This window comes from Oreochromis aureus, linkage group 12 (genome assembly GCF_013358895.1).
Source record: "Oreochromis aureus strain Israel breed Guangdong linkage group 12, ZZ_aureus, whole genome shotgun sequence".
In the NCBI taxonomy this organism is placed as follows: Eukaryota; Metazoa; Chordata; class Actinopteri; order Cichliformes; family Cichlidae; genus Oreochromis; species Oreochromis aureus.
Genome location: NC_052953.1, coordinates 23949433 through 23964157, shown reverse-complemented (window position 1 = coordinate 23964157; position 14725 = coordinate 23949433). Strand labels below are relative to the sequence as shown.

Genomic DNA, 14725 nt, shown 5'->3' with positions numbered 1-14725 from the left:
TTTTACTCAAATCTTTGCAAATTATTTAAACACCATAATTAATTTAAAGTAGCACAAAGGCAACATGTCAAACTATGAGATTTTATTGTTTTTGATTCATTTTAAGGTTGATGCGGGCAACATGTTTTGAAAATGTTAGGAAACAGACCATAAAGGAGAAGCTGCTTAAATAAACCCTGCAAATAATTTGAAAAATTGAGAATAAACTTTCTAAATATGAAATTAAAAAGAATTTGAGGATTTCGTTATCTCTGGGAGGCAAGATCCTTTTTATGCATATCAAAGGTATCTCTGTACACAAAGGAAAAGGCCAAAAATGGCACAAATGGCAGTGATGTAAAATTCTTTTTGTGAATGCCTGCACTTCCTCCAGGATGAACACAAAGGGACCATCAACTTTGTTATTAGCACACATTTCAAAAGCCAACATGAGGGTGTTAGTGCACCTAGCATGAATAAGTTACCAGTATCTGAAGGAACTCTTAATGTACGCTACCATCCAGCAGCTGTTTTCTTTCAACAAGACACCACCAAACTACATTTGTATTACAACAGCGTGGCCCTTTTGGTAAATAGCCTGCATGCAGTCCAGGTCTGTTACCTATTGAAAAAAGCTGGCACATTATGAAACAACAATGCAGTGAAGAGATCACTAAACTGTTGAGCAGCTTAAATCCTCCACCTAAGAATGGAAAAATATTTCAATTTAAAGAGTTGTTGTTGTCCATGTTGTCTTTGTCTTCTTTTAAATGTCAGGATCATTATGATTTCAATTATACAAATCATTGCTTTCATATGTACATTTTGCTCAGCACCCCAACTGATTTTGAAATAGGGTTGTAATCCACCACAATCAAATGCTTCTTCTCACATCCCAACAACACCTTCCCGTCCTTAGTGTCCTCTTTTGGACTTTGCCTTCGATCTCCAAAGACATGGACTCAGCTATCAGGGAACACTTACATAACTTGCCTATGGCTGTTAAGCCTGTTCCTCAGGCCACACAGCTTGCTAATGATCTGTGCTAATCACCCACAGTGCTGTTGTAATGGAGAAATGCTCATGGATAGAGACATACACACCCATATATGAATACACACCTGGCTGCTTTTTGTTCCGTGTTACATGTGAACACACAAAGGAAGACTAATTTCCTTCTTCAAGTGATACGCAGAAAATCCAAATAAAATGTCATGACATCATTATGACTTTACATAACCCTAAACTTAGCTCCTAGCCATGAAGTGCCCATTTACTAAAGGACATGGTTTAAAGCTCTCATTTTGCAATTCATGCACAATTACCTACAAGGCACACTAATTTATGGGAACACAGTGTACGATTCACCAATCTGTTTAAGTCACTGTGTCAGAAAACAGCAGAGTTTACTGCACTGTTTTTAACCTGCAAGGTCTCCAGTGAGCTTATACGCAGACTTTCTTTCCTTCTCATAATCTGGATATTCCAGTTTTATAGTGCCCCCATAAACACACAGTTCTGATTTACTGTTCCTGCGCTCTTCCTATTAATGTTTACTGTGGCCATCCAGGCTGCTTATAATCCCGTTCTGTCAATAAACTCTAGATACATGAGTAACGTCGATTGCTCTGCCAGGAAAGTTGAAGCTTAATTACAGACACAAACCTCATGTCACAAAGTTTGATTTAAGGATTTGAAAAACTTGGGGAGTTGCGCGCATGCGCACGCACACACACACACACACACACACACTGACAGATTGCTTTTTTGTAAAAAATATATATCAAAGTGTTTACATTTGGTTTTATCAAAGAAACAATCAGTCCGTCAGGTTTTGTCTAAACATATTTTATTACTGTATTCATTATTTCCTACCATGGTGTCAAAAAACTTACTTTCTCTCCCCATGCATAAACGTCTTTAATAGATCTGTGTTGGCCTGTATTCACACACGCTTGTGGTTTGCGCTCTTGTGCGTTCTGTCTCTGTCTGTGGCTGCCGTCATCGCCCGATGATGGGTGTTGTGAAATATGGGCTGGATTCGTGGTATTTGACGCCCTGGTGTTTTGGGGTAATTCGCATCCTGGTGCTGTTGACCAAGCAGATTTGGTAATGATGAAGAAGTGGAGGAAGCAGAAATACCAGTATGCCAATGATGTCACTGCCCCAGTGAGGAAGTGATACTTCAGTAATCATGTCGAAAGAAGTGAAAGAAGTTTAATTCGAAATACAACAGTAACATGCTGCACAAAAATAATAATGAGTATAGTATTATTTAATATTACATATGTTTATGTAATGTGTACAGTGCTTAACAAATCTATTAGACTACCACCAAGTGTGAGGTTTAATCCACAGCTGCCCTAAATCAACAGTTCTGTTAATTGCTGAAATCATTTTTTATGTCTCTGTAATGGTTAATCCGCCAGTATGTGCAAGCTCTTTAATCCAAATGATATTTTTTATGCTAAAATCTATTTACTTTTATTATTCATGCATTTTCAAATTTACTATTTTACAAAACAGTTGGAAAAAAATAGTATAGCACATTATTATTTTTAATTAACATACCAAAATACATCTCCAAAAGTTGATTCTGTTCATCTGGACATAACGTATTCAGTGGGAGCAAAGTTTCGTCACTCATCCAAGTGACTTCTTCAGTCTCAGCTGACTGCAGGTTTCCCCAGTCTTATAAACAGTACATTTGCATATTGACTGAAACTAACACTGAATGAACAATGGGCTGGGAGGTCAGTTCCTTCATCATGATTATGCACATTCTCATGACCATTGATCAACAACCACTGATCAATGGGCATGAGTACCATTCACAGAGAGTTGGGGAATGGCTGCAATCACAGCATTATAAAATGGCGAAAGATGTACCCTTAGGCCCCCTCCTCGATTTAGAGACGGTCTTTCCCTTTTCACGTAAATGGCCTCCTTGACTCTGCGCTCAAACCAGCGTTCCTCCCTGTCCAGGATGTGTACATCATTGAAAGAGTGTCCACTGGCCTGTAGGTGTAAATAGACTGCAGAGTCCTGGCCTGACGAGGTAGCTCTTCTGTGTTGTGCCATCCACTTCGCCAGAGGTTGTTTGGTTTCCCCGATGTATAAATGATGGGAATCCTCCTGGCACTTAACAGCATACACTATGCTACTCTGTTTGTGTCGGGGGACCTGATCCTTGGGGTCGACCAATTTTTGGCGCAGCGTGTTTTGGGGTTTAAAAGCCACAGAGACACGGTGTTTAGAAAAAATGTATCTCATACTCCTGACACATACGGGACCACTAAAGTTTTTGCTTAGGCAGCAGTTTTCCGCTCCTGGCTGGAGCTTTCTTTAGGCGCCTTCCCAGCTTTGACAAATGTCTAGCTGGGATAACCACATTTACTCAGGGCCTTCTTGATGTGATGGCTCTATGTTGTAGCGTCCTGATGACACCCAATTTATGCTCCAGTGGATGATGAGAGTCAAACCTTAAATACTGATCCGTATGCATAGGTTTCCGGTACCCATCAGCTTTTAGATGTCCCCCGTTACTGATGGAAATAGCCTAAGAAGGCTAACCTGCCACTTTCATATCCTTCCTGGCGAATTTGATGTGTCGGTCCGTTTCTCCCACTGAAAATGCTACGTCCAGATGAACAGAATCAACTTTTGGAGATTTACTTACCTGGATGATTGAGAATGCATCAAGACATGCCAAAATACAGTTATTTACTTGCATTCTTGAATAGAAAAATTAGGTTTGTTTGGTGTTTACATTGTGAGTGTTCTTAGAAAATGTGTTTAAGGAATAGCTATATAATTTTTTATTTTTTGACAGATTTCTGAAATATTTATGTCTTTTTGCTTTTATGATAGGTGGTCTAATGAATTTGTGAAGCACTTTTTTTGGTTCATTTGGTTCTTTTACCCTTAGCTGGCCTCCAAGCCTGCCACTGCAGATTGATTGAGCCAACAGTATTACAGATTTCAGATTAATCATACTGAAGAGCAGAGCCTTAACTTATTCCTAATGTTGATTTTTTTTCCCACTGCTTTCTCTACAGGGCTTGTATGTGTTTGCAGTGTACTTCATCATGCACAACCAGCTGTGTTGGCCAACTAAAGCAAGTTACACAGTTGAGATGAGTGGACAGGATGGCCCGGATTCTATGTACCAGGGAATGGGACCCACCCCTGTGGGAGGCGACATCAGCAAATCAACTCAAAATCTCATCAGTGCCATGGAAGAGGTACATATACAGAGCTTACATTGTCATCACATTGACACACTTATGCAATCAAAGGCTGACATATGCGAATAGTTGGTTACACAGATTTACAGCATTTATCATGCATGTGTTGCCTAATCTCTGATGCCTGAACTTTTATTTGACTTACTGATTAAGAAATCCCCATTTCAGGCATCTCTTTTGAAAATATTTTGCTCCCCATCCTGACTGTTGAGGTCTGATGATGACTTTAACTCCCATTCTGACCACACATCCATTACAGTTTGTGGTTGAGTTTATCAGAAATGTGTAGAAATCTTGCATTTGAATGGCAGATGTGGTGATGACGAGAAGAAACCATAGTGAGAACCATGGATTACATGATAGGGTAATCATTTGTTTTGAGGAACTTCTGTGTCAAACTACTGTGAAATTTAGTTTTTAAGACTAAACTTATTTCTGCTTTTTCTTCTGTAACTCTGTTTCCCACGGCTCTTTTGCCCATTCTCCGTAGTCTAGTTTACATTTTTAGCACATTAATACTCATTCACTTAGATTTTTCAGACTGATTCTCCTGCTAAGTGCCCATCAACTCATTTTGTGACCCTTCTGTTAGACTTGCACATTGCTTGCAAGCACACAAAACATGCTTTATGCAAACACACTGCTACACTAGTTCTGCTAGTCGTACTCTGGAGAATACCCTATAAGGACTGAGCTGGTGTGAGGGAAAGACAGAGAGAAAAAAAAACAAACAAGGGTGGCGATGGGTCGGTGTTGTTGGGGGGGGACTTCTTTTCCCCTGGGAAATCCACCCTCTCTTTCACTTTCTCGATTTCTCTCTCCACACGTAGGAATCCAGTAATCTTGTTTTATTCATGAGAGCACACTCTCACCTCTTAAAGATTTGGTTACAGCCCAAGAAAGAAAGGTGCAGTTAGAGACCCCTGAGAAAAGCAGCACTAGGGGTAGATTCTGGATTTTTTTTTGTGTGTATGTGAAATGGACAGCTTGAAAGGAAATTAGAAAAGGAAATAAAGTAGGTAACAAGTATAAGAACACATATTGCAGGGGCTGACTAGCATATTGGCCTCATCTAATCACTACAGCCCTCCAAAGTGGATGTGACAGATTTGAAGTGCCTGGTGGTGCTTAATTCACCTCACTGGTACACTCTGTACTGGTCACAGCAAGCCTGAGAAGCTTGTACAACACATACGCACGTTTATGCACGTCCATGGACAGATGAGACATTCATAATGAATGAATACAATGGAAAACACGATGAGATAATGGAATAATCTGGTTCTTGAGGTCAAAATAGAAGAGAGATCTTCTGGTTCCTCGCTTTTGCATTTCTTTTGTTCTTTCTAGTAACTTCTGTGATTTGTTGTGTTGATGCAAGGACATTCATCTTGAAAAAAACCTCTATATATACAGACAAAGATGCCATTTGTCTAGCTGTTAGTATGATTCAGCATGAAACTCTACACTGACCTCACTTTCACCCCTTGCACCCACTCTGACCCTGTGGGATGACTTTAATTCTTTAGTGTGCTTTGACACCATGCACTCTACATAACCCAAATTCATCACAGTCATGATTACTGTTTGCATATGTGAGTATATGTTTGACCTCAGTTTATCCTGTTTTGGGTTTTTTTTTGTTACGTTAAAGATTCATGTTTTTTTACAGCTCATAAACTTTCATAAACCCATATTTTATTCACAAAACACTACAGAAACCATATCAAATGTTTAAACTGAGAAAATGTACCATTTTAGGCATAATATTAGCTCAACTTGACTTGATTGCAGGAATATATCTTCAAAGATGAGATAGGCGCTACAAAAACCTGGAAATGTAAGTGGTACTAAACAGAAACAGCTGGAGGACCAATTTGCAGCTAATAAGGTTAACTGACCACAGGTCTGTGAAATGACTGGGTATAAAAAGAGCATCTTAGAGAGGCAGAGTTTCTCAGAAGTAAAGACGAGCAGATGTTCACCAATCTGCAAAAAACTGTTTAAGGTATTGCAGGTAATTGCTGAAAAAGATGTTAATATCTCATCATCAATCTGGAGGAATTTCTGTCCATGAGAGAAAAGGCCAAAAATCAATACTGGATTCCTGTGATTTTTGGGGCCTCGGGCAACACTTCATTAAAAAAAGGTTTATTCTGTCATGGAAATCCCTGCAATCCCTGCCCTGGGCTCAGGAACAGTTCCACTAATCATTTTCTGTGAACACAGTTCACTGTGCCATTCACAAATGCAGGTTAAAACTCTATCATAAAGAAGAATATGTGAGCATGATCTAGAAATGTGTCCTCTTGTCTTGGCTAAAAGTCATTTAAAATGGACTGAGGCAACATGGAAAACAAATGGTTGGACGAATGGAAATTCTTTTTGGAAAACACGGACACTGCATCCTCCAGACTAAAGAGGAGAGAACCATCCAGCTTTTTGTCAACACCCACTGGAAACTCTGTTTCTCTGATGGTATTGGGATGCAGCATTGCCTGTGGATTTGGCATCTTGTATCTAGAAAGGCACCAACAATGCTGAAAGGTATATACAGGTTTTAATGCTTCCATCCAGATGTTCATGTTAGGCCTATTTCACCAAGACAATGCTAAACTGCATACTGCACGTATTACAACATGGCTTCATAGTAGAAGAGTCCAGGTGCTGAACTTGCCTGCCTGCAGTCCAAACCTTTCACCAGCTGAAAACATTTAAAGCATCATTAAAAGGAAAACTGTGACAAAATAGATCCAGGACTGTTGAGCAGCAACAGTGGGACAACACTCTTCTCTCGATGGTCCAGCAACAGGTCTCCTCAGTTAGGTTGTTGTTTAAAAAAAAGAGGCGATGCTACACTGATTAAAATAATCCAGTCCTGACTCTTTTTTTATGTGTGTGTTCAAAAATCGCTCCCAATTGTACATTTTCTCAGTTTAAACATTTGATGTGATTAGAAGGAATAAAATATCAATTTCTGAGAATTTCTAATTATTGCATTCTGTTTTTATTTGGATTTTTACAGCATCCCAACTTATTTGGACTCTATGTTATATTGTCTGTTTAAATACACGTTTATTTATCAGGTTTCAGCAGACTGGGAGCGAACGTCACTGCGGCCTAGCATTCAGCCCAGCAGTGTGTTTAAGCCCAGTCCTGTGATGGAGACGTACACCACCGAGGGAGGCTTCATCAACACCAACCTGGTCACTGCAGATGAGGATTCACAGGAGTTTGACGACCTCATATTTGCCTTAAAAACAGGTGAGGAGAATTATACTACATACCTTTCAACAGATTACACAGGAAGCAAGTGTCAGAAACACGATTTGATACTGAATATTTCTTTGGATATCAGCTGTTTTCAGACCTGACCTTAAGCATGCTGGGTTTGTCAGAAAGTTTTGCTCCAGCTCTGTCTGTAAAACACTGTCAACATATTTGTGGAGTGACTTTCTATAAAAATATAAAATGCATAACTGTGCAAAAGGTGACCACAGTGCAGGGCATGTTTTTGCTGCAGTAAATATTTTGACGTCAAAGGACAAACACAGTATGCTTGAGAAATAAATCCAATTTCACCAGTTGTGTGGTAGGTCTCAGTCAGACTACAGTAAAAACAGGACAACAGCCTCTGTGTGACCAGGATAAAATTAACAGCTGGGGAGTGGTTGGATTCAGTTTTTTGATGTCTGGGATTGCTTGCAGGTAGTTCTAGCAACTGGTTTGCCAGAGGCCAAGCATGCAGCACCCCCAACCTGCAGTTGCTTACATCTATGTGTTTATAAGTTTATAAATTATAAATTACCATTTGTTTACATCTAGTCCAGTCTGTGGCTGACAGAGTCACGCCCGATGCGTAGATTCTGCCTAAGTCCATCCCTGGGCCCGGTACAGCATTGCATTTCTGATGTAGACTGCAGCAGATTTAAGAATGATCACAGTTAAAAGTGTTTTTTTTTTTTTTTTTCAAAAACAGATTGACCCAGTTTGACCCAGTTTAGTCTAAAACTGATAGCAGTCTGACTCCATCTTATTGCCATTATATCCCTGTTTTATCACCATCTTGATGCATCAAAGTCAGTTTGGAGATGGCGTCTGACTGCGAGCATACTCAGACCTGGTCCACGTCTTTGAAGCAACCATTTCAAAAGCATAGAGCTCAAAAGTTGATTGCACACAGTCGCCGTAAATTTGGTTGTGCAACAGTAGCCAATCATCTCTTTCCCCGAGTGTGACCGTAGCCTTAAAGCTGAAAAAGATGTTATGACTTCCTAAAATTTAGATTGAACGATAACAGAGAAAGAGAGATGATAAAATCAGTCTGTGATTAAATGCCACAGTGTGTGTGGTGTGTGTGAGTGTCTGTGTGTGTATCTGCGTACATGTGTTTGTGATTATTATACCCTGTACATACATAAAGCATCTAACAGTGCCTAATGCATCCATTAATCCACCAGTATCACTTCTGCTTTGTCATTCATTTGTTGACCTTAAGTCTCTCAGCTGTCATTTTTCCTCTATTGCCATCCATGTTTAATGAACCGAGGGCCCAGCCTGCTCATCAATACACAACCAGCTCATGTAAACACACAGACACTATTCAAATCCTTGAGACTTTGCTTCACAGTGTCCGAATGAGCCATTTCCAAACACCTGAAAAATCGTCAGTCTGATGAAATCAAGGTCATCCACTGCAGACAGTCTGATAGTCGTGCCTGAAATATATATAAAAGTATATTTGTATAGTTAATATTGTATTAGATGCTTTTGTAAGTCTTACCTGAGAAATAATTTAGTTTGTGTACATCATGCAGTCAGCTGCTAGTGTTAAATCTCAGTAATATAAAAGACATTTAACGGGTAAAAAACCTACTGTTTCAGTGTCAGTTTCAGCTCATCGTCAGTCATTTTTATTCCCAACCTATAACGAGGACTCTTGATGAGCAGCTAACTATTTCAGCAGCAAGAATATCTCTCTCAGCTTTGGTGTCACGTCATGGAAAGAGTAAGTGGCTGGTCCTCTAAATGGCGATTACTCTGGAAGGGATAAGAAATACATAGTCGAGATAGACCAACCTGATAAGACTCCAAAGTTAATGGGACTGTGGCAGGTCACACTGAATTTCACAGGTAATCTCTTGGGGTTCAGGGAAAGAGAAATAGTTTTCAGAGGAAGTACAGTAATCATTAACAGCTCTTCAACAAGCCAGGCTTTTGGCAGCTTTCACAGCATTGCAAGCTACAGTCCTGCGGTTTTATCTGACTTTGCGAGAAAGGTTGTTCTGTTTGAGTCATACAATACCTGACTTTTCAGTCTCGAAAACCACACCAGACTTCACTATACCGAAGAAACCCCTTAAAAGCAAAACTTGTAGCTGTGGAGAGTCAAATTAAAAGCAGGCATGTTGATAAATGCATTTATGTGAAAGTTAAGTAAAAAACTTAGACAGGAGGAGAGGTTCTTATCCTCTTATTGTTTGTGTGGTGACAGGGTGAAGCAGAGCCGCTGTGTCTGTGTCACTCTCCATCTCACTCTCTCTGTTTCTCGACGAGTACCTGCTGTCCTGATTTGTTGTGATGTTTGACTTTGAATAACCTCCGGGATGCAAGAGACATGCCAGGGAATTTATTGGTCCCCACAGCAAACTCAGCGCTATGAAGTAATCTGTCATATTATTCAGTGTGGTAAGAAGGGAAGTTTGCAAGGTTTAATTAAGTCTCTATCCAGATCTCTGGCATGGCCTCAAGAAAATAAAAGTAAATAAAAGTTCCAGGAGTTGATCTTTGCTGTGTGGAGATGAAGCGCAAATCTGAAACTTTGATTCTGTTAAAAGATGTTTTCGTGAAACTCGATACTGCGCTGATGTTATCTGTTTACATCTCAACTCTGTCATTAAAACATCATTTTTTGCTCCACCAGTCACAAAGGACACTCTTTCATTTCACACTTTCCCTGACCTTCTCTTTGCCCGTACCAGCCGCGCTGAACTTATAACCTGGGCTAATCTCAAGCACTCAGTCAGCAGTAAAGATAATTTTCTTATTATAATTACATAATAGGGCACCAGCTGACAGGGGTCAGCAAGTATTGCAGTAATCTGGGTCTTCGTACTTCGTTTGATCGTGAACCATTAAGCACGCATCGAGGTGAACGCTCTTATCTCGGCACCTGTGCCCGGTGCTGTTTTGTACAACTTAGAGCTGATCATTAACACATAGGATAGAGGTTTGAAGGATCTTACTTTGCAATCATCGCTAGGTGAGTTTCAGTGCAAATCCAGCAACACTGGCGCTCATTATCCAATTCTTCTCAAGTATGTCGAGCTGAAAGCATCCAGAAGTCACCAAAGCACAAAAGAACAAGTCTGATGATGTTTTTTATTCAGATAAAATCTGTAGCAGCCCAAGCGTTTATAAAAAAACAAGTGCAGTTTTGCATTTTTAAAAAGCATGTGTTTATCATTAACATATTTTCTATTATGTTTTACCAACATGCAGTTACGTGGTTTACCCATTAACATATAATGAACTATTTTGTTTCTCTACCTGCTTCCAGTCCAAGCCTGTTAGTCTGTTCCCTTCACGTCTCATTACCATGACTGATCAGACTTGATATCCCAGAGTTCATGACATGCAGGGATGATTTCATAATAGAGCATAATAGATCATTCGCACTAGAAGGACGGATTATAGTAAGTGGTCCAACTCACTAAGCGCTATAAGAAGAAAAATGCATGTGAATATACTGCAGAACAGAATGCATAAAAAAATACAACTTATCATATTTTTGATAAAAATGCAATGTTTTTGTTTCTTTTTAGGGACTGGCCTTAATGTCAGCGATAACGAGTCCATACCAGGAAGCCACGACGGAGGGAGCGTAACCAACTCCCAGATAGTTGAGCTTCGTCGTATCCCCATCGCCGACACACACCTCTAACCTTCACACCTCACACAGATCCCACGTCCCTGTTTTTCATATCACAAATAAAGATTACAAGACAGTATTTTTATATTGTAAAATCCTTTGCACTAAAACAGTTTTTGAATAGATGGTTTTCATATAGATGTTTGATACTGTATGGGATTTTTACTGTACATGTGTTCACAAATACGAATAAATGTTTTACTAAATTTATTTTTTAAACGCTCTCGATTTCTGAATGTATATTTTGTTTTTTTCTGTAGAGACCTAGGCAAAGATAGAGAATGTAGATTGTGTAACTTTGTTAATAAATAATGTACCACATGAATTGTATTTGCATGTTCTGATTTCATTTTTACGTCTCATAAGTTAACACTAAGAGACAGCTTGCTGCCAGTGAGCGGGTCTTTCACTATGGGGTCCCAGGGGTCACACTCTCACAAGGAAGGATTTGTTTCATTATGTAACTCCCTGCAGGAATTTCACAAACTCATCCCACACCTACGGGAGATCTGCTTGTATCTGCACTGAGTGAGGATTGAGTGTGTGAAAATAAGAGGCAGCAAATATCCACAGTACTGTAACAGTTGACTTATACAAGCTATTTAGTCACGTTTGAATCTAATGTGTGAACTATACTCCCTAAAGAGTCGGTGAGTGTAAATCTACAAAGACATACTTCACATTCAGGCAACTTCTCGGAAACCGTCATCTACCTGACCTTTGCTCTGCCTTTTAATCTTTTTTTGTCCTTCATCATTCCAACGTTTAAACCTACCTCTTGGAAGTTGGCAGCACAAGAGACTGTTACTGTTACTGCAAAATAGGAGTACACAAGTGTGAGATTCGCAAGAGGAAACAAAGAAGAGACAGCAGACACGCTTGGATTTTGAAGAATGTGACAATCATCAATCCACCTGCTTCATTACAACTGCCAGGATGGGTGGAGCTTGATTGTGGCCATGATCCCAGCTGATAAGAGAGAGCTTCAGCAGGAAGAAGTGTGCTTTTGACCTTAATGAGCTTCCCAGATAAAGTCCCACCCTGACATTAACTGATAGCTTGGTGTCGATGAAATAGTTTACCTTATTCAGGAAGTGACTGTGGTATAAATGATATCTGCTGGTACAGCTTTCCTAGTGGGAGCGAGATGGCATGGCTGGAAACCCCGTGGCATTTTGACCCAGAGGGAAAAGAAGTGAACAAACGTTTCCAATAATGATGGGTGGAAAGGTTTTCTCAGACGCTTTTACTTGAAAGACAATATTTTTTATTATTGATTGCTTTTTCTGTTTTTTGCTTTTCTTCCCATGTGCTTTAGATTGATCCTCTCACATTAGTGAGAGGCTTTACTCGTGGGATTTGAAGGAACACGTTGTAATGAGCAAAAAAGTCATTGCTTCATTTAACAAGATGGTACTCTGGTTTAATGGCAGCGGCTCTGGGGGATCGCTTTCTCCGGCAGCAGCTGAGTCTGTAATAGTGCCGTTAACTTTTAATTGTCATCTACATTTCCATCGGCCTGTTTTATTCCCCCCCCCTCTAAGGGAAGCGTCTAACATGCAACCCATTCATGCATTATTGCTGCCTGCCTTAAATTTGACACTACATATTCCCAATATATGTACCGTAAGCTGCATTGTTTGCCTGTTAGCAACATCAAGAGAGATGCAAAGATTACCACATTTCGTGATACTTGGAGAGGTGGAGTGTGAGCAAAACAAGAAAGAGCATGTTAGGGCTATGGAGGCTACAACAAATACTAATTGATGTAACTCCAGTCTCAGTGCACATGGCATATTTTGTAGTATTTTTAATTATATGATTACATGTACATGTGCTGATTTTAGACATAAAACTGTAGCTCAGGCTCAGGCTGATTAAATGTGTTGGTGTGGAGTTGCTTGTTCCTGAGCACAGGATGTCTCAAGACATTTTCAGATTCGTAAGGCGCTGATTTGTTGCCCCATAAAAAGTAATAAGTTTGCTGCCAGAAGCCTGCTTCACGGAGTCTGAGATTAGATGAGCAGAGCTTAACTGGGGGGGAAGTAATTAAACAGCCACAGCAGACAGCATGATGTCCCAACCCACCAGCCAGACTGCAGACAAACATGTTTATGTTGGAGTCCTTGGTCTCTTCTCACCCCTGAGCCTCTGGTCTTTAGATAGCAGATAACTAGGCAACAGCTGATTCACAGATCGCTTGCAGTCTGTCTCTATGTATGCCCCAGTGGTGAGTCGGGACTTCAGCTCTCAGTGAGTCACCGCATCCTCAAAGGAAGGTCTGTCACAACTGGAGAAAACTGCCTTTCACGGTACCAATCAGTAATTTCCTGCACTGGAAAATGAAGCCACTGGCAGCAGAAAATTGCAATTCCACACATGGCCACATGAGGCTTGCTCTGAAAGCGAGTCTGTTTGCACATTTCCATGTTAACATAACATATAGATGCAATAAACATGTTTACGGCATAGCGGAGGGAAAAATGGTTTATAAATCTTCAGCAGAACTGTACAGGGGTATGCAACTGTATAACTCACTCAGGGCTTAAAGTTTAAACAGTGTGACCACTTAAAGTGACAGGTGGAAGAAGCAGGCAGCTAATGTGTCACTGAACTGGACCTCTTGGCAATGTTTTTGGTGTTGGCACCTACTGGTTCCTATTGTATTTTTAATACAGTTAATGCAGATTTAACTGGCAGAAACCTCTGGCACAACCAGCCTCAGGGAAAGGCAACATTTGATTAGGCCTGATGAGAGGGAGACAGGGCTAAAGACACACTGTGGAAGAGAGCCCGAGTTTAAAAATAATTAATGATTAAATACAGAGAGGTGTATAAACATATAGATTGAAAAAATTTTAAGCCGAATCTTAAGAGTAGAGAAGGTGTCTGTCTCCTGAATCCAAACTGGGAGCTGGTTCCACTGAAGAGGGACCTGAAACCTGAAGGCTCTGCCTCCCATTCTACTTTTAAATACTGTAGGAACCACAGGCAAGCCCGCAGTCTGACAGCAAAGTGCTCTATTGGGCTGATATGGTACTATGAGAGCTATGAGATAAGATGTTGTCTCATTATTCGAGACCTTGTACGTGAGGAAGTTTTGGATGATGCTTTGTAATCAACTTCATTAAATGGTAACTTTATTAAATAGTAAATTGATAGTTAATTCAACTTTAGTATGAATTACAATGTTTTATATGCTTGGTCGGATGAGTCTCAATTTCTGATGCAGCATTCAGGTACGATCAGAATTTGGCACAAACAACATGAAAACAAGGATCCCTCCTGCCAACACTGTCAGGGAGACTTTCTTGGCACACTTATCTGTAACCCAATAATAGTGAGTGAAATTCTTGAATTCGTTAGCGCTAATCAGCAGACATACGTGTCTATGTGATGCAGTGTATGGATCCACCTCGCTAAACGGGCTTGTGAGCTTTACCTGCTAACCACCCCATCCTCCAAATATGGTCAATTCTGGGTGTAAAAAAAAAAAATGATGGTGAGTTCATGAAGCTGCGCAAATGCAACTCCACAAACCAGTGAGTGACATCAGCGTGAGTGTGTT

At 40.1% G+C, this 14725-nt stretch overlaps 1 protein-coding gene across 1 annotated transcript in view; it reads left to right on the top strand.

Moving 5' to 3' along the window:
* Positions 1-11463, top strand: part of adgrv1 (adhesion G protein-coupled receptor V1) — a 108509-nt gene extending 97046 nt beyond the window's left edge. The window contains exons 93-95 of the mRNA XM_039620393.1: positions 4038-4223; positions 7313-7490; positions 11051-11463. Coding sequence (XP_039476327.1) covers positions 4038-4223; positions 7313-7490; positions 11051-11169 — 483 coding nt within the window. The 3' untranslated portion in view covers positions 11170-11463. The remainder of the gene's footprint in view (positions 1-4037; positions 4224-7312; positions 7491-11050) is intronic.
* Positions 11464-14725: the final 3262 nt, after the last annotated feature.